Source organism: Enoplosus armatus, chromosome 16 (assembly GCF_043641665.1).
Source record: "Enoplosus armatus isolate fEnoArm2 chromosome 16, fEnoArm2.hap1, whole genome shotgun sequence".
NCBI classification, from domain to species: domain Eukaryota; kingdom Metazoa; phylum Chordata; class Actinopteri; order Centrarchiformes; family Enoplosidae; genus Enoplosus; species Enoplosus armatus.
Genome location: NC_092195.1, coordinates 2,047,981 through 2,074,366, shown reverse-complemented (window position 1 = coordinate 2,074,366; position 26,386 = coordinate 2,047,981). Strand labels below are relative to the sequence as shown.

Genomic DNA, 26,386 nt, shown 5'->3' with positions numbered 1-26,386 from the left:
AAGAACCTGGAGGGCTATGTGGGCTTTGCAAATCTGCCCAACCAAGTATACAGAAAATCTGTGAAGAGAGGTTTCGAATTCACACTCATGGTTGTGGGTGAGTAATTAATTCTCTTTTTAGCTCCCTTTTTTTTTTCCTTCAGTCTCTGACACAATCGGGCATTCAGTACACATGCAGTAAATCTGCGTCGGTGCTAGAAACGCGTAGCTCCTGCTGTACGCGTTCATGTGTTGAGCAGGATTGGGTTTCACAGGAACGTCATGGCTAAAACCGCCAGCAGCTGGCTGCCCGAGCGCATTAGAGATGGTTTTTAGTTCAGGGGGATACGTTGCACGTAAAACAAGACTCCGGGAAACCATATTTAAAATGAATGTTTGCCATTCAGCAGTACAGGCAGCCCACTACTAACTGCGTGTGTGGGTTGTGTCTCTTGGATTGTGTGGTGGGCGGAGGTTTCCTGTCATTCCATTCATGCAGCCAAAGTCAAAGCCCGAGCAGCTGACTCGAAGAGAGGCGCACCCATAGAGCCCTTCCTTTCTCTGCTGCAACGTTGTCCAGAGGTACCTGTGCAGGAAAGCCGCCCTGAATGCCTGCATGATGTCACATCCTGTCTCCTGGGTCTCGGCGCCTATCTGCCTCCAGGGCTGAAGAGAGCCCGTCTCCATGGCAATCGGATTACCCCCTCCCCTCTGGCTGGGTTCATGAGCTCACGCCCTGGAGTTTCCCCCCCTGCCGTGAGCTCTCAGGAAAGAGGCTGTTATGTGGCAATTTTATGTGCAGCATGTAATTAGAATAGCAGGGTAATTGGCAAAGTCTAGCGCTTGTCGCGCTGGAGTCGATGAAGCGTCGGATAGCGTGTGCGTTTCCTTCATTTTTTTAGGGGTTGACAGGAGGGTTACGAAGCACATTCTACCCACTGGGGACCCACTGGAATTTATGGGATATGATGGGATTTCTAGAGGCATATTTTAGACGGAGACAGCTTGAATTCATGTCGCAAGCCGTTCACTTGTTTTCACTGTGTTTTGGCGCTTACTTTATTAGACATTACAGCACTAAAAATGACATCTTAATATAAAAGGGGTGGAAGCCAAGCTGCTACAAGGTAAAGGGACTGACGGAGGGAATCTGTAAATGAGCACAGACTAAAACAAAACAAATTATACACGGGTACACACATCCAAACACAGACAATACTAATAATTCTATTTTCAAGGGAAGGCTCCCTGAGCCGGAGCGACCAGAAAGCCAAGAGTGTTGCTGGAAAAGGGTTAACCAGGTGATTCAACACAGGTTTGTTTGCATGCTTGGGCTGGCTCAGATTCTTCTTCTTTTAAATTAGTTTTTAATAGTTTCTATATTTCTATCTGTAGGCCTGTTTAGAGCATTTTGAGGATGGACTTGTGGGGGGTGGGGGGTGGGTAGCTATTGTTAGTAGACAAGTGAAAGTGGGCCAGAGCCATTTGTTGGTCCAAGTCAATATTTGGCAGTGATTTGCACACTGGCAAGAACTGACCTTGATGTTGGCCACTGCAGCTGGAGCTCACTGTGTTTGAATGAGCTGTGTTGTAGAAGAATGCCCCTTACATACACAAAGGGGGGGGGGGGGGGGGCTTTTAGGAGAAGGAGATGAAATCTGACCCAGGCAGAAGGCAAATGATGGCCAACGTGTGTATGTATATATATATATATATATATATATATATACATAAATATGTGTGTAACACTTTTGTCATGCCCTAGACTTGTTAAATGTTTACTGTTTCCTGCCCCCTTTTATGGAAGGGGGGGAAAGTCCCATTCATAAACACAGAGTAGCGCAGAGAAGATGGCTGCTGTTCAAACGACGTCGAACGTGCAGAATTTCCCCTTTTCACAAGCGAACAGGCCGCTGCGTTGCTATTAGCCCTGTCAAAAGTATCTCAACCTAACGCGGGGCTCCCACCCGCGAGCCAAACTTTCCCCGCTTCCCCCCCCTCCACCAGCCTCTCGTGTGCATGGTTTACACAGCTGCTGGAAATTTCCTTTAAAGGAAGCGCGTTGGCCGCTGAGCGAGGCTCAGTGAGAGTGGTCTTTCTCTGGTGCGGCAAGTCACCCGGCTGTAATGGCAGTGGGTGCCTTCTTTATGTATCCCGGTTCAATTAGCTGGCATGGAGGATTTTAATGCAACTCTGTAACAGCAGCAAGCCCTCTGCTGTGTCCTTATGCTATTTGAAGACACTTGGACACTCGGAGCATCGGCCCAAACTGGAGAAAAAGATTCACCCTGCTGCTAATAATCGAGCCAATCATACGGCATAAATTGTTGCATGTCTTTTTGTTTTTCGTTCCTGTTTTGAAACATTTTCTGAATTATGAAGGAGACTCTAATCCAACATTGCACTGATTTGCTCGTCGTTTATGACAGTAAAGGGAGAGTCTTTGGGGTTTTTGGCGGCCGGTTGGACAAAAGAAGCCATCTGAAGGCGTCGCTTTGGATATTTTTCACATTTTATAAACTAAACGATGAATCGTGACAATAATCGGCAGATTCATCAGTTGTGGAAATAATCGTTATTTGCAGCCCTAGTGGTCCCTCCTCCCCTTTTATGTCTTCTTCATTGTCTTCCTCCTCGAACCCATTAAAACGTCTTTTTTTTTTTTTTCCCCTCAATGCCATTTTGCAGTTCACTCAGTCGGATTGCTGAATATTATAAACGGGGTCAAACTTCAGATACCGGGTTAGTCGGCACCACAGAGCAGCAGGGGTGGTGAATATTTTTCAGACATCATCTGATCTGAGAGTTGGGCTCAGCTTTGTGGCAGATTCACGACCCCACCCCCCAGCCGCAGCTCTGACCAGCCATGATCAGCATCCGCACTCGAACCACCACCATTATCACCATCGCAACTCTCTTGAGTTTGAGGCGCTTAGGACTCTTTTTTTTGTTTGTTTGTTTCTGTAACCAGAGCTCCTTGTCTTCCCCTCCTCTCCACACTGGCCCGAGACTTGAACCCAGATCCCCGCTGCGTCTCCTCGAGACCTTCACCGTTCTCGTCGGCTCTAAGCCTCCCTAATTCAAGCTGACATATTTTATTGCGCAGGTTTTCACCCACGGTTTGCACAAAACCACAGCCCCATCGAGCCTCCAGCGCATGAGAGTTCTCCATTCCCTCTCGGCCCCAGAAGAAATGTGTGCCTGTTTCATTACACACCAGCTACAATCGCTGAAACATTTTTCTTCTGTTGGGATTGCGAGATAGACGCGCCTCTGCCCTCTTAGGAAAATATTTACGACGCCGCGAGCACGTTGAGTGAGGGATCCTTTTGTGTGATGTTTTCTTCGTCCCTCCGTCCTCCTCCTCCCTATTTGTGGAGCGTTGAGTGGCTGAGCTGTTGGCAGCGGTGGCCGCTCGTAAAAGGTCAGGAGCAGATCTTTGGCTGCCGTGCCGGCCCGGCGTATGACCCGCCTCTTCTCTCACACTGAGGCTTTTGTTCAGCAGCTCCTTGTAGCCTTCCACTCACCCCGATCTTAACAGGCGCACCGCCGATGGTATTGGATTACCACAGTCGGCCCCTCTTCAGGGTCTTGCGGACATGCCTGTGATCACTGCAGCACCAAAAGCTCCTGAAGATTGCCCTGAACTTTGCGCCCATCATGTTGCTTGTCCTCAACCTCCAAATGTTACATTTACAGCGAGAAAAGCGGCAAATAATCAAATTTGAAAAGCTGGAAACGGAAAATAAATTAATTGATTATCTCTACCAAAAACACAAGAGGAAAAGTGTGGCTGGATTATCTGCTTTTAAAGTGGGCTACTAACGTTAGCATGCCTGGCTAACAACCTTACAGTAGCTGCATATCACTAGCTGCCTAATGCCAGCGGCACTTCCAAAGCCAAAGAGTTGGCATATGAGTCGTTAACTACATTATTATATAAAAGCTCAGGTCAAGGCTAACACATCCACTGCGTGGGAACTGGTATGCTACTATATCAGAGTTTAGGGTGACGCTAGAACTGTGGCTGGCTCTGCAGTGGATCCTGGGACGTCAATCTGACATTAGTTTGCCAAACTCATTGGTTCATTCAAATCCTCAAAGCCTTTTCGCAAACGTTAATACGAGTGCGTATAGAACCATTTGCAGATAACCGTCATATTTAACAGGTAACAAGTCATATTTAGCAAGCAATTTCAGCAATCTCGATTGGGTTTCAGGCATCTCTGTCAGCGGATGCTAGCCTGTGCCATTAGCTTCAAAGGCTATGTATTTAGGGAGTGAGCCGACTGTTTAGACCTGAATTTATCCCGAGACGAGATGTGTCTTATTTTGAGAAATTTGAACTTTTTAAACGTTTCTCCATTTAACTAAAGTAGTCAGTTAAATGTTGTTCCAATGCAAGTAGCCTTACAAGCACCTTGCATGGTTTAAATTATGAATTGAACTATATGATTTAAAGAGTAAGCCAACAACAACAACTTTCAGCTCTCGACAGTTTCCAAAACTGTGCGGACACAGTTCGGTCAGCGCTAACAAAGCACTGAGGTTTGATAAACCCGACTGAGACGCTGGATGCTGTTGTAAAGCTGCGTTTAGGAGCGTCCCTGTCTTAGACATCTTTGAAAAGGAACTGGTGAGTAAAATGTTATCGCTGATCTGAAAAGGGGATAAGAAAATAAGGTTGAAAAAGCAACTTTTCTTTCAAGTAAATGATCTGTCACCAAGCGACGTGAAAGATCTTTTAATCCCAAACGAGGAGCATCTGAAGTTATCATCATTTTTTGATATCAATGTTTATAGAGTAATAGAGTCAGTTGTCTGATTGCTTCTCGTGCCTCGGATGTCTTCGAGTACAATGGGATGGAATCTGTGCTTTTGATTTCACTCCTTTTTGTTGGAGTGGAAATTCATTCTAACTGTGGTGGTTGAAAATCTTCGTTCCCTTCTCCTCCCTTCCCATGATTCTCTGATTAGATTCCTGAAATGCAGACAGGAAAAGAATTTGGGAGGACAGAACTTCCAGCCCTGTCTGTCTCCTCCCTTTGTCTCGTGTTAACGCTTGCCTGTTTAACCCCCCCCCCCCCTTTTTTTTTTTAAAGGGAGCCATTTCCTGTACTGAAAAAAAAAGGTTTTAACTTGAAACGCGTGAAGTATGTCAGACAGCTTTTCAGAAATGGATAAACATCTGGAGATTGTGTCATTTCTTTTTTTTGCGCCTCACTCTGGCATCAGAAAGAGGATTAGAAAACAAGTACAGCGTGAAATGCATCTCTCCAGTGCACTCCCACCCACTCACCTTGGCTCTGTCTTTGTCTTTCAGGGGAATCTGGGCTGGGGAAGTCGACGCTGATCAACTCACTCTTTCTGACAGACCTGTACTCCCCTGAATACCCGGGTCCTTCGCATAGAATTAAAAAAACTGTACAGGTAATTTCTTACTTCTATATAGTGTCAGCGCTAGCCATTGGGAGCATTGACTAACTGGTGCTTTTCTATGTTCATTGCAGTCACTAATTGAATTATAATCCCATAAAGAGCCAAAAAGGCTACCCTTCACCCTGACACTGGCCGGTTAAAGTGTCAGAGCCTGGGGCTGCCGTAACACAGGTGTGCCCTAACCTCCTCCTACCCCCCCCCCCCCCCAGTGTCTCTCAGCATTGCAGCCGCCGACTTTGAAATAGTTTCTGTGTAAGATCTTGTTTTGCGAGGCTGCTCCTCCGAGCTGTTGCCACCCATGTGTTTGTGTTGCGATGGCGAAACCGGTTCATCTGCTTTGTCAAAGGCAGAGATGTGTTATCATTTCAAATTAGGCAGTGCAATTAGGTTGTTGTTCTATGTTTCAACACTTTCTTTGCATTAAGTTAAGCTTTTTATATGATTGCCTCTTTTTTAAGAAAAATATTTGTTGATTTAAATAAAGATTTATTTATAGCCTTGTTGAGTATTTTTACCCTCAAAAAACAGGACTGAGGTATTCCTGTGATCTGCACACTTGAAACTAAAGACCCACAACGTTTTGATGATTCCATCAATATGGAATTCCTAGAGATGAACCTTGGGGGAAAAAAAAAAAAAAGAAATTCACCTGGCGTCTAGTAACCATTTCCAACCCAGCGGTATTTGGATGTAAATACTGACACTAAAAAAAGCTCATGTTCACAAAGCAAAGTGTGTGTGGTTTTAAGCTATGGAGACCCAAAGTGCTAAACATTGGATAAACAGATAATTTGCGACATTATGAAATAAATAAACTTCTTAGAGAAAATATGTAATTAAACATTCAATAAACTTTTTTTTCAGATCAGCTGTCAATAATTCAATCAGCCTCTTTGTCTTGACTGACAGTTTTCAAGGAGCGAAGTATGCGCAAATTTGAATATAATGCGATGCTTCATCGACACAATCGCTCAAACCAAAAAATCTCTTTAGCTTTTTCAAATGAAATGAGCCCGCCGTCCATGTTTGTGTGTCGTCTCAGCGAGCATCAGATAATCGGGATCAAAACAAAGTTAATATGAACCGCTGGTGGAGTAAACATAGTGACACTATACGTTGGTTGCTGTGGATGTAATTGCATTTATAGTGGCAATTTAAATGTGATGGTGACGGCTTCGAGACATTTCTTTTTTTTTGGTTTAGGTACCTTGAAAAAAAAAAAAGAAGCAGCACAACATTTCATAATCATGGAGCTGGATTCTTAAAAATAAATTGGATAATTTGGATAACAATTTGATGGCTGCATGTTTTGTCTATATTCATTCATTTCATACTGTTGTGTTTATTTACTTAAATCTGAACCCTTTTGGGTCTCCATATTGAGAAGGGGTGCGTTAATACTCTCTGTGCAAATAACTGCTACGTCATATATTGTATGACCAAACTCGATGTCGATATGAAATTTCATAGTATAATTAAATACTATATCTTGTCTCAGTATATGGCGTTTAAGTATTAACTGCTCATTAATGACTGAATATAAAAAAACTGCTTTCTCTATGCAAGTCACTGCTTGTGTGTGGCTGCGGGCAAAGCTATGCTCTGTGGGGATGACTTTACACTGTCTTCTCTTTCAAAGGGTAACCCCCGAGCTGTTGGCACTGTTTGGCATAGTTAGTTATGGACCAGTTTCAGCTCTGCCCACACCTGGCATCCAAAGCAATGTGCCATAATGGTGCTAATTATGTCACCCAGCACGTTTCTCCAGGTCAGATGTCAGGCAGTGAACTGTTGAACAACAGGTATTTGGTTGCCTCACAATTACCTTAGTCAGTGAAGGGCTGTATTTAACTCAGTTAACCACCTTTGTCTCATGCGTTTGCCTTTTTAAAATAGCTAATTAATTGCACTGACACTGGTGGAGCACATGAGAGCTTACTATGAAGATGCAGTATCACTAGAGTTGTGGTCACTAAGTTTCTTTTCTTACTCTCCGCTTTAGTTACAAAGCACTCAATGCTATCACAGCTCGTGCTAACTGCTAACTGGTAGTGGTACCGAGCCGCAATGCCTTTTGGTAACGGCCAAATTGTGCCCATAACAAGAAGAAGCCAAAATTATCGAGTAATGAAAGCTTTGAAAGTGTTTGAGCCTTTTAATCAATCGGCATCCTCCTGTAGGACAAAATATGGCGGCACTTGTGGGGTCGCTCGCTCACGTTGGCAGCCCACTGTCGACAAGCTAATTTACAAGCTCAAGAAAAAAAGACAATTGACAATTAATTACAATTTTCGATATCTGTTATCTAGTCATTTCAAAGTATACCCAGCCATGCTAACTCCCCAGTCCTTGCGGAACCGATTTTCCCCTTCCTGTCTGCAATAGCAAATGTTACAGCTTCCAGGAGCCCATCATAGGTTGAGCAACTGTCGCGTTAAAACCAAGCAGCAACGGACACCAACGCTGCAGTTGAGCCAAGAACGAACCCGGAGCGGTACTGAAATGTGTGCGGCATGTGGTTCAGGCCCCCGATGTCGAGGGTTTGGCCTCACCCTCGAACGGAGCGCAGCAGCTGCATAGTTTCTCGAAGAGCGATACTGTTGGTGTTGAGGAGCTCCGACGGGCTTCTCTCTCCTGTCCCCCTCCCTGTTGCGGGGAGTTACAAGTCCTCAGGTCGGGCCTAGCGCACAGCAGATCCGCCACTGCGATGAAGAGCCTCCCTCCACCTGTTCCTTGTGATCTACTGCTTTGCTCTATAATCTCCTCTAATCCCTGGCAGCGCACGGTGGGGCTTTGTCTGCCCTCGCCCCGCTGCTGCTCCCAATTTGTTTACCTGCCTATTACACACTTGAGTGTTTGAGGACTCCTCGACGTCTCCAGCTCCAAATGAATGACTGGAGAGCCGAAATACATGCTCAAAATGCGTGTGTGGGTATCGCTTGTTGTTTACTCTCACGAAGGGCCGAGACAATGAATGTGGAGAATGGAAAGCTTCTTCTTTTTCTCCCTCCAGGAACCACAAGCTAATTGCATTTCAAATAATTGCGGCCGTCCAAGTCAGGCCAGAGAATGCAGAGGAATGCTGGGTTGTAATAGAGTCCAAAATAAAAAGAGGGAGGCGACCAGGCAGTCGGATTGAGTGGGCGCTAACTGTTTGAGGTGTTGGGCCAGGGCCCACGTCTCCGCTGCTCCTCGTCAAGAAGGCCCGGCGAGGCTGGAGAGCACACGAGGACAGGGACTTGGTGATTAGCCAGCAAAACTGCCTCGCGCACTGAGCTCAGTCTTGTCCTGCCAGCGCACAGGCATGCCTCGCTATATATATATATATATATATATATCAAGACACAAGCTCCGGCTTCTGCGGAATTTTAGAGATTAAAGATGACGCGATGAAGTAGACGTTTCACTTGAAGGACAGGGTCTGGATCGGTGGCTGTTGCTACCGATTGCAGTTTCAGTCTCGCTATGAGTAATTCGACTCCCGTTTGTGCTAGCTTTGTGTTAGCACTAGCAAAAGCCATTCTGATGATGTTTTTACTGTAATATCTTTGGCCAGGGTGCAATAGGGTTGGGTAATGTATACTATGAGACAGTATAAATTAGTTTTTATTGTCAGAATTGCATCGACGTAAAGAAGTATCCAGATTTGTTGTTGGGTATTTAATTCACTGGATCGGCCAAAAACTCCAGAAATAGTGTTTTCATTAGTTTTTCATGTTTTTTTTTCCCCCCTAATATTTACTTTATCACAGGATACCCTGGCTCACATCCGGCTGGAACTTTAGTTGCATGTCAATCCCCTTCCCTTTCTCCCCTCATTTCCTGTCTGCTATCTAATAAAGGAATAACACATGCACCTTTACTCGGTACGTCTTTTGCCACACAGTTGCTTTTGTTTTAGTGGCTGGAAAAAATGAAATCAGCCCTTTCGGCTGTAGAAATTACAGAGATATCATATATATTCAAAAAACGTGAATGTGACCCATTCTTTCATCCCGGAGCCACCAAAGTAAATATTGGACCTAACCCTAACCCAAGCCACGTATCTTTTCCCTAGCATTCTGGCAGTAAAATGCCACTTTTAAGACAGACAAACCTGTCAGATCTGGCAACACAGATATCACCTCTCGCTGCTGGTGCTGCACCGTCTGTGAATTAAAAGCTAAAACCGAAATGAGACGCGTGTTTCTTTGCTTCATAACACCGTTATCGCTATTATTTAACAGTGTGCGCCCACTTCCCCAAGGCTGACGCCCCGAAACGTCCCGGACACAGCAAAATAATCCAGAAAATCCAGGCAGAGTGGGTCATACGTGACGTTCGACATTAGCCGCGAAACTGCTCTGCGTTCAGCCTGGAAACAGGATGCAGTTAATACTGTGACCGACTGCATTCCCAAACCAAACTGGCAGATTGAAAGGTTATCTCTGACGCATTGAAACAAAAAAACATGCATTCTTAAATTTGGGCTGCAGCAAATATGCATATGAGTGTATATATATAAGACTAGTATATAAAAAACACTGTAACTGACGGCAGTATTTACGCCTTGCGTTGCTGTCCTTGTGCGACATGGCGTACCCTGGCGTTGTTGCTCCTTTTTCCCATGAGCTCACCGTCTGTGGGCAGCCCGTCTGCTTAATAGGCACGCCTGTGGCTTGACTCATCCTGTTATTCAGTAGAAGAAGAAGAGGCTGCAGGGCTCTTCAGCGTCTTCCACTCAGCAGTCCCAAAGTGTGTAGTGAGTACAGCACCTTCTCTCACCGTCCGAGACACCCAGTTTCACCCACTTATTATGTAAGTGCAACATGTTCTTATCTATATCAGCCTGTCCAGATCTGCATAGACATTTCTAGTGAGTTGACAAGCATCATGCTTTCACAGTCACATGGTTGTAAAGGTATTTAACATACTGTTGCAGTCACACAGACCCAGCATGATCCAGCGTCCCTGCAGTAGCTTTCATCAGCTGCACTCATCAGTATGTTTACTGCTGGTTTTTAAAAAGTATTTGTCAGTTGAACTTGCACTCGCAGTATGACAGTCGTTCATTGGTGGCCTAGCCTCCCAGTAGCAGCTCCAGCCAGACTGTGATAGATTCCAGTACATGACAAAAGTGTGTGTGTGTGTGTGTGTGTGTGTGTGTGTGTGGGGGGGGGGGGGTCACAGGGGTTAGGATCTGCTATAAAAGCTTTGCTGGTACCAACCAGGTGTTGTAAAAAAAAAAAAGAAAAAAAAAAAGAGGCCACACTCAATGCTGTCTGAGCTGTATAGGTCCTTTTTTCACGGCAGACATTTTGACATGTCATAGCAGGAAAAGCACAGGTGTTACTAGTGGCGTTAATAGTCAGTACATTTCATTAGGTGTCCCAGCTCCAGGATACTAGTATTAATTGGACGCCTAAATAGAACGGGGCCATCATTCATTTCTTTAGTTCCGCCTGTGCATTTATTTCTATGAGAAGTCAAAATGTATGCAGTTTAGCTTAGCTTTAGCTTTGGGTGGGTTATCTGTCTCTTTAGTATCTTATAGGCCGCTGTGGGCAGTGTTGCAGTTCAGCGAGCAGGACTGCTTTATGGATATATTAGAGTTTTATACGATTTTTGCACCAATGGTATTTCAGGTATTAAAATTCACCAAATTAGCTGAAACGGACAGTGCCGTGGTTATTTTATCCATATTAGGATATACAGTATATCGATATTGCAACATAAAACAACATATGCAATGAGAGAGAATTGTTTTAGGGCTGTACCAGAGTCAGAACTTTCCAAGTCGACTGCGAGTCACCAGTTTAGTTTACTCTGAGGCTTCTCCACTGAAGATCAGAATCACTGATGTTTAGGGGGCAGTCCCAGACTTTATCCACATCACCTAGTCCCCCAGTCTGGACAGAACTGCTTCATTTAGTCTTTCATTTAAGCTCCTATTGTACAGCTTGATCCTCGGTTGACCCTTTTTTTTTCCTCTGTTTTAGGAGGTTTGTAGAGTTGTGAGAACCTGGTTTTGGGGTTTCAGGGATGCTAGCTGCTGGTCTTGAAGTATTCAACGACCCCACTTCACGGAACTCAGTGTTCGCACTCGGGGTGAAGTCAAAGGGAGTGTTGTGGACCTGGCTTCAGTGTTTGTCAACCCCCACTCAAAGCTCTGCGTGAACGTCATACAGACGCCCACGCTGATCCAAGGCCCTTCTGGCCCTCCTGATGTGTTTCACCACACTCTTCACCTGGCTAATGGGCCAAACTAAAAATAATCAAAGTACACGTCAAATACATTTTTCCCCAAAGATGATTTCTGTCATTTCAGGTGGTTCAAATCACGTTGACGTTTGTTAAAGTGTTCATTTTTTGGGATCTGTTTGGTTTTAATTCGTAATTTGACGCTATAAAAACGGGGTGAAACGTCTTGATTGACAACTGAGATCGACTGTGGTGTGCTCGCGATTGCCCCCCCCCCTCCAATTTATTTCTACGCCTACAAATATTTTTCTACATATGTACAAGTCGAATTACTTGATGTGGAGTTCTTTCCACAGGTTTACAAATGGTGATACACAGCCACTGGCTTTGAAACATTATTCTACAAGCTTAGTATGATATCGGCCCGTATTTGAGCCCGTGCCTGAGTAGATACAGACCAGTGTGACGTACAAGTGAGCCGTCTTTGTGTTAAATAAATCAATTATTGCGAATGCTGAACAAGAAATGCCCGCAGAAAATCATGCCGTCTTCCACACCAGCGGTAGTAAACGTGAACTTTTGCTTGAATAACAACTGTTGTTCTTTCGCAGGTGGAACAGTCTAAGGTTCTGGTGAAGGAGGGAGGAGTACACCTTCTGCTCACCATCGTTGACACCCCCGGCTTCGGTGACGCAGTTGACAACAGTAACTGGTGAGCTCAGCCGCCTGTCATTGGTCAATACTAAGTTGCGCTCCTAATTGCGTCCTTGCGCCTGACATTGATGATGAGTAATGTACGGTCCTCAGCTGGCAGCCGGTCATCGACTACATCGACAGCAAGTTTGAGGATTACCTCAACGCAGAGTCCCGGGTCAACAGGCGGCAGATGCCGGACAACAGGGTGCAGTGCTGCCTGTATTTCATCGCTCCGTCTGGGCATGGGTACGTACTAAAGGTGTATTTCAAATAGGGAATTTTACACACCAACCACTTCAATAGAATACAGCAATGTAAGTTTGGCTTTGTTTCACAGATTCATTACATTACGTGGTAAACAACTGGTTTAGATTGGAAGCCGGATGATGTCGCCGGGGCTTTGAGATTGCTTGGAGGCGTTTCATGCTTAACACACCTGTTGCAGTGTTCTCCGAAACGCCATGGGGGGTGCACAAAAGAACGAGGTGTTTGAAGATTGTCATGAACAAACATGGCTGCACCCTGCACTAGCGCTTGTTGTTGCTGAGGAGGAATGTATCTGGTTTTTATCTGTTAAATGTGGTGGCAGTCCCTGTGGTCCCTCATGGAGGGGTCGAAGAGGTGCTCGTAAAGACGTACCCGCTCGGCCGGTCTAGTTTCACAGGCGTTGCCTAGTTACCAAAATTGTGAGGTGCGCGCCGTGCAAGAGTCGCAATGGCGCCATTTTTGAAGCACGGACCTTTCGTGCCAGGGACTCTGTGTCCTGATTAAATCCCGCTTTAGAGTCATTGAGGCATTCTCGAAAAGTTTTTTAAAATCATGCAAAAGTCTTGAGATCTGAGGTCTTCCTGGGCTCCCACAGCTGGCATACAATACATAACACATTACATGATTAACATAAAATATAAATATAAAAATATAAATATTCAATATAAATTAGTACATTAAAACCAATCAACACTTCGGGTACATTTACATACAATACAAATTAAAAGTCAGCATATATGGATGTAAAAAGGATTCCAATTTGTTATGGCTCTGTAATATGACAGTTTTATATGGACTTCAACGAGATATATAGTTGTGTTGATTCATCAGCTTCCAGACCAACATAGCAAATATGAGCTAGTTTAGTTGGTTTGTGACAATCAGTCAGAAATCGATCCCTTTCTGACCTCACCCCTGAGCACTCCCCCCCCCCCCCCCCCCCCCCCTCCCTGTTGACCCAGCCCACCTAAAGACACAGATATCTTCTTCAAAAATAAACATAACGGTGTGGTTCTCCTCTGTTTGAGCTGTTGCACAGAGGAACTGCCGTGCCGTGACCTTCGTCCTGGAAACGGGTCGAAAGCGATGAAGGTTCCTAGGGCGAAGGTGAAGTCGTCGCCTGACTAAAACACAGCTTCAGAAATTCCTTCTCAGCAAGCCACCGGGGGATATTGTGAAATATTCCACTTCAGCAGCAGGGACGTTGTGTACAACTGATGTGGAGTATCTGTATGTGGGCTGCTTCAGTCAGACAACTCAAACGGAAGACCCAGTCGCAGTTGAGGACGATGTCCGGACCTTTTTTGACGAAATCGAAGGCTAGGTCACAGTTCAGTATGCCGGAGGCAGGTGGCTTGACCTGGTGGTGTCTGTTGACATGAAGCAGCATCAGGTAGAAATGAACTTCCTTCACACAACGTCATTTACTCTCCCAAGACATCCTGATCGAATTGGGGGAAGACATACTGTCGGAGTCCAAATGAGATGAGCAAAGCATTGACCAGTGGCCTCAATATAAAAAGATCTTCACACCTTCACATGACATATTTCTGCTGACTTGGGCTTCCTTATTATGTCATTTCGTTCTAATTTTCTGTTTTTTAGTCGTGTTGAAATACAAATGGGAAGTAATATTTGAGGTGAAACAGAAAATCACATTTAAGTGCTGTATAGTTTTCAAGATGAGGTGAAAAAAAATCAGCTGTGTAAGAACGAGCAATATGGATATAGAACACACACTTGCGTACAAGAGGTAAGACTTGATTCTGGATATTGTTTGCAGTTGGACTAAACCAGAACTAACCACGGAATTGATTTGCTTCTCAAAGCTGAAATCGGTCTCAGAAATGACACCAAGATGTTTGGCAGCGTGTTTGCAATACTTGGCCAACTTGTTAAGCTTTTTGGATACGGCGATGGGTGAGCCTTGGGAAGCCTGTACTTTGTTCAGCTGGAGAAAGTTACCGGCCGGCCAATTCCTCATCGTGAAGACGGTCCTTTAATTCTTTGAGTCACCCGTGTTATTTGGTTTAAGCGGTGAATAGTCATGTCTACGAGGATGCGTGTATGGGGAATTTAAGAAGGGGCATAGGATGGATCCTTGAGGAGCCACACATGAGATACCAGCCAAGGAGGTTGAGAAATTGGCCTAAAAGAACCCATCAGTGACTTTCAGTATGAGGCTGTTTTTGAGGAGGTTTTCCCCTCACCTCATTGTGGAACTCGCAGGGAGAAACAAGCAGCAGAGCTGCAGATTTCAGCTGTTGTGCTTGCTCCCCTGCTGCCTCATTCTCTGCCTGTGGCCTCCTACCAGGCTACCAAGCAGGAATAACATTGGCGTAATCTGTCCTGAGCTTGCTGACCTGGAGACCCCATTCCTCCCATCTGTATCTTGGCTCTGACCGCTGCCAACACATACACACAAACACACACACACACACAGCTGGCTGCCAAACATACACACACACACACACACACACACACACACATGCTGTTGAGCCTGTTGGCCCACAGTGACCCAGTGTGTGGGTTACTGACCGCAGCCTTGTTGGCTCTCTTGGCAGAAGAAAAGCACCATATGGACCCATTCAGTTTCGACACCTGCCCTGGAGCTGTGTGTGTGTGTGTTTTAGGGTAGCACTGAAACATTAGACCAGCATTGGCCTTTTAACAAGTGTGAAATTCACAGCAAAGACTACAGGGTTGTTTGTCTAATTTTTTTTAGCCTGGTTGTGTTAATCCGGCTCTTGTGACATTTTAAACTTTTAATGAATGTATTTTTTGGTGTTGTTTTCATGTATATGGATAAGGTGCATTTCTTTCTTTGAATAAACCTTTGATAAAAAAGAAACTGCTCAGTAGTGCACAGGGGCCAGGTTTTACACAAATGAATTGTGTAAAACGGTCCTCATCTTGTTGTCAAGGACCAGGACGTGTTGACTTCAGGCTTCATACATGGCTGTGGAAAAATCAAACAGTATTGATTAGGAAACGATGTATTGGAATTCAAGTTGTTTTCTGTGTCCTCTCCCTTTTTGTCATTCAGTGCAGCCCTGTTACATGTTTGTATATCAGCAGGGTATTTTTTTTATCTGTACAGTCTCCTGTTAAGCAATCGCTACATGGTGATGGATACAGATGAAGAGTACTGAGTGGACCTCACCTTCACATACCCATATATACAGAGACAAAAAAAACAATGTGCCATTGAATGTTGGCGGTCGAGGATTGATTTAGTTATCAGTGTTCGCGTGGATTATTGTGGGAAATTGCAGTAATTATAAAACCTTACAAGACATTTTTCCATTTTTTCTGTCTTATACTCGACAGCGACAGTAAGATATTGCAGGAATTGGACACGTTTGCTAGCTCTAATGCCTCTGAATTTGCCTTGTCGTTGAAAGGTGCCGTGCAAATAAAGGGAATGTGGGCAGTGGTTGGATTTGTGTCCACTCTTGTGGTCACAAGATCTAAAATATTTGTGGGACTGAAATGCATTCTGCATCCTCTTCATTGGATTAACCCGGAAATGCTGAGTTCGAGGGCAGCCAAGCCGTGAAACATGACTGTGACGACGGCAGCTCTGTGCTCTTCTCACACCAGAGCCACACACTGACACTCCTAACCTCCACACTGTTGCCTCTCTTTGCTCCCCCCCCCCCCCCCCCCACAGACTGAAGCCCCTTGACATTGAATTCATGAAACGGTTACACGAAAAGGTAAACATCATCCCCCTCATCGCCAAAGCAGACACAATGACTCCCGAGGAGTGCCAACAGTTCAAGAAACAGGTGTGTGTGTGTGTGTGTGTCACTTCTGATTGAATGTATATATTTCTTTTCTGCTTTTTTGGTCATCTTTTGTCATGAAATAAGTGTCTGAGTGTCTTATTTTAAACTGTATTCTTTATAAATTATAATGCCGTCCAGTGCCCTCAAAACAGCCTTAATATTTTCTCAATACTGACGATGAGCCAGTGCTCATGTGATGGCTTTAATTGACACGGAACTCATTAATAAGTGCTGCCACTTGGCATTGAGCGAGATATCAAATTTCAATGCTCTCAAAATGTGTCTGTAGAAGTCTTTCCGGGGACTCAGGACTGAAAACAGCAGTGTGTTAAAAGAGAAGCATGGGACAAGGGCTGCAACCAACGATTATTTTCATTATCGATTAATCAGCCATGTATGGTCACTATTAATCGATTCATCGTCTATAAAATGTCAGAAAATTGTGAAAAATGCTCGTCACAATTTCCCAAAGTGACGCCTTCAAATAGCTTCTTTTGTCCAACCCAACAGTCCAAAACCCCAAAGACTCTTCATTTACTGTCATAAACGACAAAAAAAAAAAAAAAGCAGCAAATCCTCAACATTTAAGACGCTGGAACCAGCAAACGTTTTGCATTTTTGCTTGAAAAATGACTTATAAAATATCGATCATCAAAATAAGTTGCCAATTCATTTTTCTTTCGATCCAATAATCGAGTAATCGTTGCAGCTCTAGGTGTGACTATGACACGCAGTCCCGAAAAATCCAGTTTTAGCGACAGATCCAGGAGTTTGAAGGCTTATCAGACAGCAAAACACGGCACAGTGGCTCATAATTCTCTGAGGACGGATTTTACACAACGATATCTCATTAATTAAATCATTCAATTCAATTCAATTCAATTCAATTTTATTTATATAGCGCCAAATCACAACAAAAGTCATCTCATGACACTTTACAAAATAGAGCAGGTCTAGACCGACTCTTTACGCTATTTTTCTTTTATAAAGAAGCATTTTATGGAGCTAATTTATTCCCTTATTCTGGGAAAGATGAACTGGTGTGGGCGGAGTTGTGGTTTAGTTTTTGTTTAGTTTTTTCATCATAAAAAATAAATCATAGTCAAAGTTCTTGTACAGCTGTTTTGTGTGTCGACACAATTTAAAATGGTTACATTTCAGAAGTTTGGTTCATTTTTTTTTTATAGATAAAGATTAGTGTTTTAAAGAAAAACATGTTTATATTTCTCCAAGTTTTTGAAAACAATCCTGCTTCAGTATTGGTGCAGAAACTCAGATGTTGTGTTTGTGGCTCCCTGAGAAATCCAATCTATTTATTTAATTATACATCACAAGCCCCATAAACTCCAGTCAGAAGACTCCTCTTGTACTTTTGTGTCGTCGTGCCTTTTGCTTCCTCACCATGTTGTTTTTCAGGACCCAGTGTAAGTACAGCATCACACGCACAGATGCGGCATCAATACAGTGATGCTATCTATGTACGTGTCATGGCAGTGTTCGTGTGTGTGTGTGCGCTGAATAAACAAGGTAGCTGCCTCCTCCTGTGTGTATTGACTAACCCCCCACCCCACCCCCCTCACCCTGCTTCCTCTCTGCTGTGTTGCAGATCATGAAAGAAATCCAGGAGCACAAAATCAAAATCTACGAGTTCCCGGAGACCGATGACGAGGAGGAGATGAAGATGGTCAGGAAAATCAAGGTCTGTTCTCCTAAAGCGACCCTCCACCACATTTAAAATACAACCGCCTCCTGTGATTTACGCCATTCATACTATGTCTCCGTGTCTGTGAGGGCGCAGCCTACAGTGTATTTTTAGCCGTCGTATGTGTGTGTGTGTGAGAGAGCTATGCAACAGTTGTGTGCGTTCCCTCCCCTCTGCAGGATCGCTTACCCCTGGCTGTCGTCGGTAGCAACACCATCATCGAGGTCAACGGAAAGCGAGTGCGCGGGAGGCAGTACCCCTGGGGTGTGGCTGAAGGTAAGAGGTCGAAGATCAACTGGGCCCAGCCTGTAAATTGATCAACTAAGTGCAGTCTCACACACACACACACCAATATTTCCACTGTTTTATTGGATTATTGAGCGGGCATCATGTGTAGATGGTTTGCAAAGCTGTAACACAATCCATGTGCTCTTGTTTTGCTCTCATCCCAATATTCAGCGCACACACACACACACACACACACACACACACACACACACACTGCGATAGTAAACAAGAAAGAGATTGCATTGGCATGAGGAGCGCTGGACCAATTTATTAAAAAAAAAAAAAAAAGCTCACTTCATATTTACTGACCTAAAGACACAAAATATAAATTTCACATGCATGTAAATAAAAAAAAAATGAACTGAATGAAATATAAAGACAAATCAAGCACAAAGCATGCACAAGAAAGCTGTACAAAGGTTATACTTATTTAAAAAAGGAATGGCAATTGTATTTCAAAAATTAAATGAAACAAAAATCTAAATTGGGCCAATAATTAATTCATATGGGTTAGTTGTAGAGAATTCTTATTAAGTTCATATTTAAAGGAGGAGAAACTGGGAGCAGTCACATCAAATGTACCTTTACTGTATGAACTAACTATTCAAATAAGGAAAAACAACTTTTTATTGTTCATTTAATGTTCCTGCTGCTTCCTTAAGTAAATAAAGATAGTTCTACGTCACCAAGGTGACCAACAGTGAAACGTACTAAACAGGATTAAAGGCTTACTGGTGTTCCTTAGGGAAAAAAAAAAAAAAAAGTCGAAATGATGGCTTTATTTGCCACGTCTTTCTGCTGACGACTGTACAAACAAACCTCCATTTGTTGCGTTGTACATTTCTTCTTGATCATGAAACCAATTTTTATTAAATGGCCTGCCGTCGCCCCCTTCGCCAGGTAAAGGCGGTCTGCGTGAATGTGGAAGTCGTTCAGTCTCACTACTCTGACGTTAGTTATGGGGGTAAAAACCAGTGTGGATATGAAATTGCCATGTGGTAGTAGTAAATGAAACCCCTGCAGGGATGACGGACTTCTGTAGGCCAACCCAGAAGTTAGCTTCCATCGACAAAAAGCCAATGGCATTTTTCCATCCAGAAAATAAGCTACACCACGGTCGCATTACTTCAACTTCAACGTCACCACCACTGAGCTTAACTTTGAAGAGACTATAGATAGATATAGATATATAGACAGATAGATATAGAGTATAAACACAACAAGGCTGTGAAGGTGGACTAGTGAGTAGATAACTTTCCGTGTTTCGGCATGAAGACGTTTAATGTCCGCGACGACCTCTGTAGTCTCATTTAGCCGCTTGTTAGCAACCGTAAGACGCGTAAAAGCTTCAAAATTCACGAGTGGGGGGTATCTACTGACGTATTTTATGTCGTAGAACAAAACGTGAAAATCTCATAACCACAGACCTTATTCCAGGCATACAACCAAAAACCCACTGACTTCCAGACGAGGGAACTGGAACATGCTAACTCACTTCGGGGTTTTAGGACTCTATTCCTGCAGCACTCTCTAGTCGATTCAGAAACGTGAGGATTTAAGGGATGCATTGAACACATTCAGTCGGCCTCAAGGATACGCAACATGTTTTTGTGAGAAACACTGCCTGTAAACAGAACTGTGTTTGATCACAGGAAGATTATAAAGATTACGCCACGGGGTGCCTTTTTAATTCACGCGTATCTAATCTGTTTAACTCCTGCATGTCTGATGAAATGTCTGATAATAAAACACAATGGCAGTCCATGTAATCTTCAGTCACATTTTGTACGAACCGGCTTCTGTTTCTTCTACGCATCATGACCAAAGAACAGGAACAATTTAGAAAGAAAGAAAGAAAACACAAGCAAGCAATACTGATAATATGAAAAAAAACAAACAAAAAAAAACAAAATGGTGACATACTCAAGAAATTATAGATTTTATCTCTCCAGCACAGGATATGAGTCCTGTGTGACCTGACACAGGAAGCTGCTGTCGCACTGTGGCGAGACGACTGAAACACGACAGCACACAACCACGGCGTGACTGTGTGACTGAGCTCGGAGGTATTAACTGTAGCTGATGAATTGGAGGGGAGCGTTCCAGATCACATCGAACCTGAAACTGCCGCTAAAGAGCTGAGCGCAGTGCAGCCTAGTGGATGACTTGTGGGAGTGCTACTATGAAACTGGTTTGCCACCAGCGGGGAGTGAGTGTTGGAATACCACAAATGTTTTTGGCTCCATGTTGGCGTAAATATATACATATAGAGAGAGGGGGGGAGAGGGGGAGAGAGAGAGAGAGGGAGAGGTCCCTGAGAAGTTATGCAAGTCACTCTACCACAGCAATCCAGAGAAACCTCAGAGGACTGTGGTGAGCTTTACTAACAGCAGCCCATGATGCCACCTGCCGACAGCTTCTGGTACTACAGCCGTCCACATCGGTAGGTGCTGCTGCAGGGGTGTCTGCGGGGGCCCTGAAAAGCCTGATTGAGTCGAAAACAAATGAGCTGGAGAGCCCTAAAACCACTGAGTAAAAATCTAACTTAATGCAGCAGCAAATAATCCTAGTCAGTCAAATAAATGAAATCCTTAAGCATGAGGAGCATGCAATACATGGTGAGGATATTAAGTCATGTTGCATAGGTTAGTTAGGGGATAGATGAATGATTGAATGTGTGCTGAGACCCCAAATATAGGGAGACTACGCAAAATTAGCTAGTAAAAGACAAGTAGAAGAGTAAAATAAATCAAGTTTGAATTGATTTAATCAAGTGATTGGAGTTGAGTTAGTTTTGCCAACTAACTGGGACTTGAGGGAAAAGTCCAACGTGTTTATATTGCTTTGCTTACTTAACTTGAATTAACTCTGGATCTCCATACTTGACATTGTTTCAAAAGCAAAGGAAACTACACCTGTGTTCACTTTGGCTGCAAGGGTAAAACACCTCATTTCACTCTTGAATACACACCACATAACATAAACACATATATGCTATGCCATGTATTTGACTTTCTTTAGACCAGGAAATGAGCAAATGAAACACTTTGTTTTCACCATATTCTCATATCATCACTTATTTGTCTGTCTTGGCATTATCTCGATATTTCAAGAGACGCTTAATGCTGTAATTCAATTTAAGGAATGCTGTGGCTTATTACAACTTTGTTTTTTTTTTTCTGTAGCCTTTGGTTCTATCGGTTATGATAACTTTGCACTGTCCAAAGTGACTGCTGAATGTTGCAACGTTCAGTAAGGCAAGAAATGCGAGCAGTCGCACAATCAGACAGGTTACAAACGTGCTCGCATACGGGCTCTTTCGTTTTAAGTTTTACCTCCAAATATAGTGGTCTAGATGATCTGGCCACACTGTTGGTTTGTCTGATCATGTGACCGCCTGTGTTTGTTGGCCCAATCTGACCAATTTTTAGCAGCGTCGCCACATTCCGACCAACTTGTATATAAAGTATAGCTTTTCCTTAATATGCTGATATGATGTCTTAAAAACCATTTGCTATATTGTCTGTTGCGTTCATGTGCCACAAAGTCACTGATCTCTTTGTCTTGTTTTTTTTTCACAGTGGAAAACGGCGAGCACTGTGATTTTACAATCCTCCGGAACATGCTCATCAGGTGGGCAAAAGCACAGCAATCTCGTCTTCAGTGCAGGAAAAGTCGTGTCAGGGCTGTGTTACTCACTAGTCCGTCAGAAGCTCTGTCAAAAATTGCCGTGTTTATCCAGTTTTAAGCCACATTTTTTTTACATCCTGGTTGTTTTTATCTATATGTTTTAACATGGTCAAAAAATGTAGTAGTTGGATGTTCGGTTCAGTTTGTATTCTTAAGTTTTATGGATTTGCTGTTAGCATAACCCGGCTTGTTTTCTAGCCAACGGGGACAGCTGATAATGCATAAGGATATTGCATATTTTAAGCAAAATAAGCTTATTGGTGCTTGCAGTGACAGTAAATGTGCTGTTTTACCACACCCTCGTTCGCCAGGACCCACATGCAGGACCTGAAGGATGTGACAAACAACGTTCACTATGAAAACTACCGTAGCAGGAAACTTGCCGCGGTCACCTACAACGGTGTGGACAACAACAAGAACAAGGGACAGCTAACCAAGTAAGATCCTCCGCACAGTAGGCGCTGAAATGAACTTTAGCGGCTCGTTCACTGTGTAAACACGCAGGAAAACTACAGTTCAGAGGCCAAAGTCTGCGGCGACTGACCTGCGGATTAAAGTCGGCAAGCTGTCACTTCAGCAGTCCAAACCTTTAAAGCCATTCCTGGCCCAAACAAGGCAGCACTAACCCCCCCCCCCCCCACTAACTGGCCACCAGTGTCAGTTCTAATGTGTCTTAATCCGATGGCACTAACCGTGGCACCATCTGACTCCTAATCCACCGGCCGCAGTAATCACCAGCACACATCTCACAAGCTAATGCATGGTTCATGGCAGCATGCTAAGTGTCTGTGCGTTTGTTTGTTTGTTTGTTTGTTTGTTTTTAGACCTGAGACGGCAGACGGCATGTAAGTGTTGACTTCACTTCTCCTTTCCAAAGAATGCATTTTCACTGTCCATTCTCATTTTCCCTGCCTCATAGGATTTCTTTTTCACCTGCAATGCTTTACAATGCTTGATTGAATTAAACATTAAATGTAGTGAACCTGGGCTTCTACAGGACCTCTGTAGTATATCCAATCACTGTCATCCTCTAAGAGCCTATTAGCAATTGTGCAGCTACTGTACTAACTAATGGTTAACTACTACACAACCTTCCGGCTAATTCATCTCCCATATTTATGCCGCGTTCCTGTCATGTTGTATAAACTGTAATTATGAAGTGGGGGAGGAAAAATGTTCACGTCCACCTCCTAGTTGTCATTTCGATGTCTACGATAGCTTCGATATCCCCCGCAGCTACAGGAACTACAGAGATGTCAACAAAGTGCTCGCAGAAATGGCAGCACCATTTCTCGCAGTTATAGCTAAACAAAATCCACTAATACAAACAACTGAGATTCACTTGTTAACTAAGTTACTAACTGGAGCTACATTTTGCTTCATTTTCGTTTATCTGACTACAAGGCTAACCCTCTTGACAAAAAGGCCCAGTGGCTTTGAACTTAATGCTAATATTTGTATGCTAACACAACCACTATTGCAACGGTGGCATACTAATGTTTAGAAAGTATGATACTTAGTGTGTCTCTTCCTGTCTCACTAATTATAGATTATCCTTTTAGCATGTTAACTTTGGCTAATTAGAGCTAAACACAAAGTGAGGCTAATGGGAATATCATTCTTTGAGCCATTCTACTAATAATAACGAGGTTCATTTGTTTTAGTGGAACCGTAAACTGTGCCACCATTAGCCCTCACCTCTGCACAGCTAACGTGAGCAAATGCAGCTAGCTAACTTGCCAAAAGGCTAATTTTGCATAAACAACAATGTAAAATATGCTTCTAGCCTCTGTTAACATCGCTAATGACCTCCAATATGGCGCCTGTTCTTCTGGGAAGCCCCTGTAACCCCCCAGCCGCAGCCCTCGCTGGAAGCCGTCTATTACAGAGGGCTCCCAGGGAAGGCGAGCAAAGCCGGACCTTTCCCCTCCTTCCCTCATCCTGCCCCTTCTCCCTTTTCATCACTCTGCAGTCACAAAGACCGTTTTAAAAGTACTGCTTAACACATGACAAGTAATGTTCACCTGGGATGTCACAGACGTGTCGCCATCCACGTCCCCCGCCACTGTGTGCTGTCTGTATGAACTCTGGCTTGTGTCTCCAGGAGTCCCCTAGCCCAGATGGAGGAGGAGCGGCGGGAGCACGTGTCAAAGATGAAGAAGATGGAGCAAGAAATGGAGCAAGTGTTCGAGATGAAGGTGAAGGAGAAGCTCCAGAAGCTCAGGGACTCTGAGGCCGAGGTAAACCAATGAAGGTGGTTTCATTTTTTTGGTTCCTTTGCAAATGCTTGGTTACCCTCTGACTGTACTTCCGTGGCCCTGCAGCTCCAGAGGCGCCACGAGCAAATGAGAAAGAACCTGGAGGCCCAGCACAAAGAGCTGGAAGAGAAACGTCGCCAACACGAGGAGGAGAAGGCCAGCTGGGAGGCCCAGCAGAGGATTCTGGAGCAGCAGAAACTAGACGCCTCCAGGTAAACACACCGCCACGTATTTTGTGTCCCAAAGTATTTTCTGTAGTAATCCATGGAGTGTCACAGTGCGCATCTGTTGCAGGTCTGGAAAGGCTTTAGACAGACGATCTTGCGTGGACAAAATGCTCAAGTTGTCAGTCAACGGCAGCACTAAAGAACTGTGTCCCGTATCCCAGTCATGAGCCTTTAGCGTGAGCTGTGAGCTAAAAGCGTCCCTGTACTACACCTTTTAAGATCATCCTGTAAAGAAAAAGTGTTTAATGATGATATATATATATATATATATATATATATATATAATTAAAGAACACCTTGAGGCTACAAAACAAATTGCATTAAATGCCTTGCGTGTGCACTAGTGGAACAACACACCACCAAACCACAGAGCCCTGGTGCTATGATGCTGATTTCCCTCGTTGGTCTTGGGTCTGAATAAGTACCTTTCACATAAAGTCCCGGCCTCAGTCCGACTAGGTTGGAGCTGGTAATCTGAACCGCATGCTGTTAGATACACAGAGGGACACTGTATTACATTTATATCTCGTCAACCCTCGTGCAAATTGAAAGAGCAAAGTTGTGGAGGAGTTTCTTCTCCGATCAGTCTGTAAAAATCTATTTTTTTTTGACTGCTCTTCTGTCCTCTCATTTTCACAGGACCTTGGAAAAGAACAAAAAGAAGAAGATATTTTAATAACTCTGGAGGACATTCCTGATGTTACGGTGTATTGTGTTTTTGCCAACCTGCCAGCCTTGATTGTCAGAGCATCTGTCGATCAACTACATCCGCTGTTTGACCATATTACTGTGTAATAATCAAGTGAAAGCCAGGGAGGTGGGGCAGGGAGGGGGCAGTGTAGTCTGGACTCTGAATTTAACCAATCGCTCTCCGCTCATCGGCATGTTCCTCCTTAAGGAGCTGTTATTATCTCCGTTTTGATTCAGTGTGTCCTGTTTTTTTTTTTTTTTCACTGTTCACAAAAACAAGTATATTCACATAAAAAAAAAAAACACACACACAACTGGTGTGCTTTCTTCGTGACAAACTGGAGGGCAAAGTTCAGAGTCCAGTCATGCTGTCCTTTTTTCGTCTTCTGCTTTGGGAATGTTGGATGCTGCGCCGCTCTGTGCTGCATCCTTTTTAATGCCAAAAAACCCCCCCAAAACCAAACAAACAAAGAGGTCGGCCTTTCACTTCCTGCGCATTGGCAGACAGAGTCAGGCTGAAGCTCACCTCAGGCACTGTTTTTCGTTTTTTAAATAAATATATATATGTATCTTTCGGTTCACTTATTTAGGTATCACATTTAATTTCCTCCCAAGATGTTGAGCTCTTCCATCTCCTGTAATGTAAATTGTATAACCACGAACAGCAGCGTTTAACTTCAAGTGTAACATTTTCTTACTTTTTGTTCTTTTTTTTTTTTTTTCTCTTCTCTTTTTGTATTGGCCCTGACATAGAAGCTATGTTCATTTTGTTTCCAGCATCGTAGCTGGTGTATTTTTCCAGCCCTGTTCTTGGAAACCGAACGTGTTTTGCTGACTTCACTCATGCCGAGTGTAACAACGTAAAGAAACTGCTCTTGAAGTGCTCCTCCACGCGGGCTTCTTGTGCAGATTCGATATAAAAATGGTTTTCCGGTAGATTCAAATCTTTCCAGGGGCAGGATGTGGGAAAAGCCGGTATTGGATGTCGGTGGATGGGGGAAAGCTGGAGCTGGAGATGCTTCAGTCAAACAGCGGTCAAGTCAGTAACTGTACCAAGCTGGCTTTCCTTACATCACATATAGCACTGTTGGTGTACTGCATCTGTATTTTGTAATGTCTTGTTTTTATTGTACAAAGTCACATAATAAAATTGTGATGGGAAAAAAAACAAACACATAT

At 43.8% G+C, this 26,386-nt stretch overlaps 1 protein-coding gene across 2 annotated transcripts; it reads left to right on the top strand.

The window, feature by feature from the left end:
* On the top strand, positions 1-26,386 carry septin7a (septin 7a). 2 transcript variants are annotated; one of them, XM_070922034.1, is made up of 12 exons: positions 1-97; positions 5,303-5,409; positions 12,210-12,310; positions 12,406-12,540; positions 16,235-16,352; positions 17,959-18,051; positions 18,234-18,330; positions 21,924-21,975; positions 22,344-22,469; positions 24,137-24,272; positions 24,357-24,502; positions 25,157-26,386. In XM_070922034.1, exons 1-12 carry the CDS (start codon positions 88-90, stop codon positions 25,191-25,193), a joined length of 1,158 nt encoding a protein of 385 aa, XP_070778135.1. In that variant the 5' UTR covers positions 1-87; the 3' UTR covers positions 25,194-26,386. The 2 variants fall into 2 exon arrangements, with proteins under 2 accessions (XP_070778135.1, XP_070778136.1); XM_070922035.1 differs by lacking the exon at positions 25,157-26,386 and adding an exon at positions 22,857-22,877 and having other exon boundaries at positions 24,357-24,506.